Source organism: Cibotium barometz, chromosome 47 (assembly GCF_041138505.1).
Source record: "Cibotium barometz isolate CiBa-2024 chromosome 47, ASM4113850v1, whole genome shotgun sequence".
NCBI classification, from domain to species: domain Eukaryota; kingdom Viridiplantae; phylum Streptophyta; class Polypodiopsida; order Cyatheales; family Cibotiaceae; genus Cibotium; species Cibotium barometz.
In genome coordinates this window covers 26,663,009-26,669,193 of record NC_141092.1, presented here as the reverse complement: position 1 = coordinate 26,669,193, position 6,185 = coordinate 26,663,009, and the positions used below count along the sequence as shown (strand labels likewise).

The 6,185-nt window shown below is 35.9% G+C and overlaps 1 protein-coding gene across 1 annotated transcript; it reads right to left on the bottom strand.

The window, feature by feature from the left end:
* Positions 1-4,103: 4,103 nt before the first annotated feature.
* LOC147611550 (glutathione S-transferase U19-like) lies at positions 4,104-5,164 on the bottom strand. The gene is made up of 2 exons (XM_086784973.1): positions 4,795-5,164; positions 4,104-4,684 (listed from the first exon to the last, which is right to left on the bottom strand). Exons 1-2 carry the CDS (start codon positions 5,134-5,136, stop codon positions 4,334-4,336), a joined length of 693 nt encoding a protein of 230 aa, XP_086641099.1. The 5' UTR covers positions 5,137-5,164; the 3' UTR covers positions 4,104-4,333.
* Between the last annotated feature and the right edge of the window lie 1,021 nt (positions 5,165-6,185).

The window sequence follows — 6,185 nt, the reverse complement described above, 5'->3', positions numbered from 1 at the left end:
TTCAACTCAATTCCCCCACACCATCACCGCCATATGAGGACTCCAACCAAGAGAAACAATCTTGAATCCTCTGCTCTACAGGCCCCGAAGCCAGGTATTTCCTTTGTTAACATTGAACCCTCAAGGTCATGGTGATGCATGTTTATAGTTTAAAATATAATGAGGATCCAACGATGGAGATTAATGAGGAGGAATTCCCACCTAAGCCCACGCGGATGATTTAAAGTATTTTTAACAAGTTAAAAGGACCTAGAAGTACCTGAAAGCATTCAGAAGTACCTAAAGTTAGTGACCTGTTCAAGTACCCTAAAGAATTCAGAAGCATCTAAAACCAATGACTTGTTGAAGTAGAAAAAAAAACCTAAGGTGACACAATTTTTAGGTACTTTCTACTGGTTCAAAACACCTAAAACCAATCACTTATGATGCAATAAAAAGGATTGCCAAGTATCCAAAAGCGAACACTTTTCCAGTCTTGACAAGCAGTGAAAATGTTGCTTTCAAGCAGTAAAAAGTACCACAAAGCAATCATTTTGCTACTTCACCTGAAAGCAGTGGAAAGCTCTAACAAGCACTCAAACCATTTAAGTTGTGAGAGAAGCTATGAAAATCATAAAATATATAGAATAGAAACACGATAAAGCAACCATTTTTAATAGGAAACATATATGTAATGACTCCACAAGTGGCTTCAAATTCAATGTCTCATCATCCACTTCGTACTTGCAAAGCAGATCTACACACAACAATTTCAACTTCAAGTTTCATTACTTGCTCTTCACAGGGCACAAAGTTGTGCTTCGAATCTTGTAATTATTGTCTAGTAGTTTCTAATCGCTGTCCTAAATGAAATGTAACACCATAGGTACTTGTGGTAAACTAGCATCTTCCCTTTCTTTTCTAGTCTACTAGTGCAAGTATCACACTATAGCTTATGGAACAATATAATGGTATAGTTTAAATATTTATGTAAAGTAAACTCACATTGTGGAAATAGCTTATGCTTGTAAATGCCTTGTTCTATGTAGCTCATCAATGAGGGTGCAAGGGACCATAATTATGAGCCTTTGCCTAGTTGTTTGGGCCATTATGGTTATGGACATTTATCTTTATCCTACTCTTCCTTGCTTTCCTTGCTAGGTTAAACTCACTGACATTCACGAGACCAATTGCCCAGACTTCTATGTAATTTAAGCTTCTATGCATAGCTATTTATGGTGGTCTCAAAATTGTGATAGTAGCACTTGTACCCATGTGATCATCAAATGGCTTGCATTGATTTTATACAAGCCCATATGGTTTTATTCAAGCTAGCTCATATATACAAATTAAAGCATGCATAATATCTTTTCATAAGGGCCATCATGGAGCTAAGAATAAGAGCATGCATACATAAGAGATATGCATAGTCCCTTATGCAAAGTTTAAGAGCTATGCATACCACTAGAAGAATGAATAAATCATGTGAAAAGGCTCTCCCAGTTGAACACAAGGGTGCTACATAGGAAGAAAATTCCTAGAATCTTAAGAGGCAATATTATTGATATACTATACTAGTGGAGTTACAATTGCATCTGTATACTCCTATTCAATTACCGCTTGATTTCTTCAAGAAAATTAAAACAATCAAGGCGAACCTACTAACTTCGTACATCGGTTATTTGATAGATCATAGGATTGAGAGAATCAAAAGAATTTTGTGCAAAGTGGTTTGAGAAAGAAAGCATTGTTGCACATGTGATTTTTCAAGCGATGTATTGACCCTTTTTTTATTTTTTATTAATGATGGACCTACAATGGTTAGTGGATAAATGAACAAGATATTAATGCATCAACACATTTTACACCTGACTTGACTTGCACAAAGAGGTGCAATCACATCAAGCTTGCAATATATATATATATATATATATGTATATGTATGTATGTATGTATGTATATATGTATATATATACACGTATACATGTATATATGTATATATATACATATATACATGTACATAATATATATATATATATATATATATTATATATATATATGTATATAATATATATATATATATATATATGTACATAATATATATATATATAATATAAATACATATATATATATATATATGTATATAATATATATATATATATTATATATATATATACATGTATATATATACATATATACATGTATATATACATATATATATACATGTATATATATACATATATACATGTATGTATGTATCTATATCTATTATTGATGAGCACATAATTTGCAACGTGGCAATCAGAGCGATTTTCGTTGGCACCTGCAACTCTGATGCTTTCTCTTCGTGGAATCAAATCGTTTTCTCTTTGAAATCAATCATTTTCTCTGACGCTGCATAAGATGATGACAAGCAGCCACAATCACCTACACACCAACCATAAAATTCATTCATTTGAGTTGCTGCATAAGGTCCGAAACAATCTACAAGGGTACACAGCCAAGAGCACTAGATTAAGCATCCGGAGGCAAGAAGGTTAGTGATCAAGATGTAATTAGATAAGTCTCTATTCTATCTATTATTGTAGGCACAAAATTAACCTTTTGCTTATCTTACCTTTTCTTTCATATGTTGCCTTTTCTTTCTTGCGATTGGTGAGCTAGGCTTATCGCAGTAGTGCAGGCTGTCATTGATGAGATTTGGTTCATGCTATAGCAATCAATGAAGTGTGAAAAGATACGTTTAGATAATTATTCAGCTATAATAAACAAATGGCTGAAACTAATCATGTTGATTCACATTTGACTATGGTACTAATTAATGTTAAAAATATTGGGACAAAGTGTTAAAAGCTACGTTTAGATAATAGAAAGTAGAATAGATAGTAATTTCCCTAATTTCTTTTTTAATAGAAATGTTAGGGCCTAGAATCCTTTTTTAAATTGTTAAAATTTTCAAATTGATCATCATCAACGTGTTCATTGAACAAGCTCATGGAAAAAGCCATCAGCACAGTTGAAATGCACGATGCACGATTGAGATGAACAAAAGAGAAAATTGGGGACATGTATCGAGCATGCTCTCTCTCAGATAAAATTAAATAATCAAAATTTTGAAAAAACCAAGAAGTAGGTTTGGGTACTCCACAAGCCTTAGAAATATCTTTCTAAAACATTGAAAGCCTTTCATAAGCGAGGTTTTTTAATTCAAATGCAAAAGACATGATTTGGGTGCACTATTGAATACTCCTTTCCCTTCATTTTGATTACTTTTATGGTGTTATATTTTAAACCTAACATGCATTATGTTTGCTACTATAGTGACGTTATTATATGAAGAGGTAGCTTGAGAGCAAACGAAGCAACAATTTTGTGACTTTACATGTTACCCACCATTCATCAATAAAGAGCCATTTTGTGACATCAATAATATGTAATGCTTTTTTTATGCTGCCTCATGAGACACCAACTGAGCGTTATTATTATGGTGGTGAGTTATTATCTTTACGTGTTAATATACTCTTTTTTATAATTTTAAATTCTCCTAATTGAATATACTTTTTTTTTAGCTTCTATGTCACAGTGGATTGGGGATATTGGATTTTAAACTGCTCACTAAAAATTAGGAGATACCCTTTGCAAAAATTGTTGAAACTTAGATTTTTGTTTGGGAAATTTACACTTCCAATTATGAATACTTACTATTCTCAAATTTCCAAAAGCTTTGATTGCATTTTTCTTTGTGTGAACTACCAACTATGCATGGTGATTCTTAAAATCATTAGCATTATGTTTGTCTTTGCCTCTATAATTCACACTTGCGCTCTTAAGCTCTTAAACGCACATACAATTGTAATTACTTTATGTGTGTAAAAATACAAAAATTAAACACTATATATATTCCATTCCAAACAATGCTACAGCATCACGCACGAGTCCCGTAATAATATATATATATATATATATATATATATATATAGAGAGAGAGAGAGAGAGGGAGAGAGAGAGAGAGACATGTTTTCAACACTTAAGGCCCGTAGCTAAGTTAAATTGTAGCACTACACATTCTTTGTAAGAAGACGAGAAAGCAAAGTTGCGTGCTGTGGATTCTGGCTCAAGCCTTGCATTGTGACAAGAAAGCACCAATGAAAACGATGGCATGCAAGAACACGTTACTCAGGGGCTACAAAACTCATTAATTACTACAACAAAGAAAGGATCAAAACGTCAAGCTTAGGAGGACTTGCGCCAAATGAAAATGATGGATTTCAAGAACACAAGTTATTCACGGGTCTTCAAAACTCTTGCTACAACAAAGAAAGGATCAAAACGTCAAGCTTAGGATTCGCTCAGTTTATTCGTTTGGGAATCGTCTCTTTCTGATACCCTCGGCGACCTCTGCGAGCTTAGCTGGGTTTGGCAAGCACGCCGCAAGAGGGGAGCCTTCAAAGGCCTTCAGCCAGGCGTGAAAACGAGGCAGCTTCTCGAAGTCCCATTTAAGGCCTGCCACAGACTCCAATGCCGGCAGCCACACAACGAGGGGGGCCAACACCACATCAACAAAGCCCACTTGAGAGCCCCCGAAGTAAGGAAGCTCCTTTGCAAAGGCCCCTTCCAAGGTACTCAGATATCCCTTGCTTTCCTCTATAACTGCTCCAAACTCCTCCCTTGGCCCCCGAACAAGCTTCAACACAGCCTCAAGAACCTGTCCACCCACAATAATAACTAGAGGTCTTAGTTCAAGTGTATCTTCTCAATGCAAGATTAGCACAATATATTGGCTATAATAATTAGCCCCCGCCTTAAGATGCTTACCTTTTTATCACAGAAATCTGCCCAGAAACGAGCCATGGCCTTGTGGTAGGGGTCCTTGGGGAGCAAGTCGATGCCATGGGGGGAAGGGAAGGCCTCGTCGATGTACTCTACGATGATGAGGGATTCGCAGATGGGTTTGCCCTCGTGGAGGAGCACGGGGACCTTCTTGTGAACAGGGTTGGATTGCAGGAGGAGGGGGCTCTTGTTGTTAGGCCCAAGCTCTTGGGGAACGCTAGTGTAGGCGATGCCCTTGGCAGCGAGAGCCACATGAACGCGCATCACGTAGGGGCTGGGCCAAGCGTCCAGTAGCTGAACATCATGATTGTCTCCGGTGCTCGCCATGAAAGCTTGATATCTCTCCTCTCACGCTTCTACTGTAAAAGGAAATTAAGTGGATGAATGGCATCAACCCCTTTATAATAGATATTGGACGTCATCCACTACGTCACCTCCGTCCTTTTTCGCTATCAAGTCCAAGGTCGGTTGGTGGTTGTTGGTTGCCTCACGCATTGCGTTCATCCATTGTTTTTCAAGGGTTTATCCTTCACATTGCATAACACGCGAAGAAAAAAAAAATACCCTCCTCCCAACCTCTTTACATAGAAGTTCAAGTAGCATTCCTTTTCATGGGTTCGAAAATTATGACATTTCCTTTGCATGGGTTCGAAAATTATGACATTTTACAAAGACAATTTAATCAAGATGTGAATCCCCATGTATGGGTTACTTTTTAAGTATGAAACAAAGGAAAGTAACCAAAAACAAAGAGGTGTGATCGTAGTAGACCTCTTGTCCTTAGAATTATATATCTAGTCAAAAAAATTAATTTCCCTACTATATGCAATTAAAATCACAAATGCATAACTCTTCTTTTTTGTTTTTTGTTCCAACTAGCCTCAAGCCCAAGATCCTCCTCCTATTGTTATCATTTCTCACTACCCCTTAGGCATTTTTTTAATCCACCTAGGTGGTGATGCCAAGGAAGCACCTTGTGGGGTTTTGAAAACCCATGACCTCTTGATCCTAGAAAATGACCTTTACCACTTGAGTTATCACTTCATTGGTAGAAATTCACAACTAGATTAGTATTTGTAAACTCATCAATCAACAATAAGGCATAGCTTTTAGGCCTTTTTATTAGTTTTTCAAGGTTTGAGTTCAGCACACAATAATACGATATATCCTAGAAAAAAATATTATTATTTTTGGCTAGTTTTTCAAGGCTTGAGTTTAACAAATAATCATACAATATATCCTATAATGATCTTATGACACCTTAGAGTAGAATTACTCAAACTCAAACACAAAAATTAATAGAACATAGACTTTTCACAAATTGAAGACCAAAACCTTACATAAACAATTCAACAAAATAGCATAAACCATTAAAG

Excerpts from the sequence above, each read along its gene's own strand:
- LOC147611550 (XM_086784973.1), bottom strand. The coding sequence starts at position 5,136 with ATGGCGAGCACCGGAGACAATCATGATGTTCAGCTACTGGACGCTTGG. Across the intron at positions 4,685-4,794 it reads CAGATTTCTGTGATAAAAAG|GTTCTTGAGGCTGTGTTGAA; the intron begins GTAAGCATCTTA and ends GTGGGTGGACAG.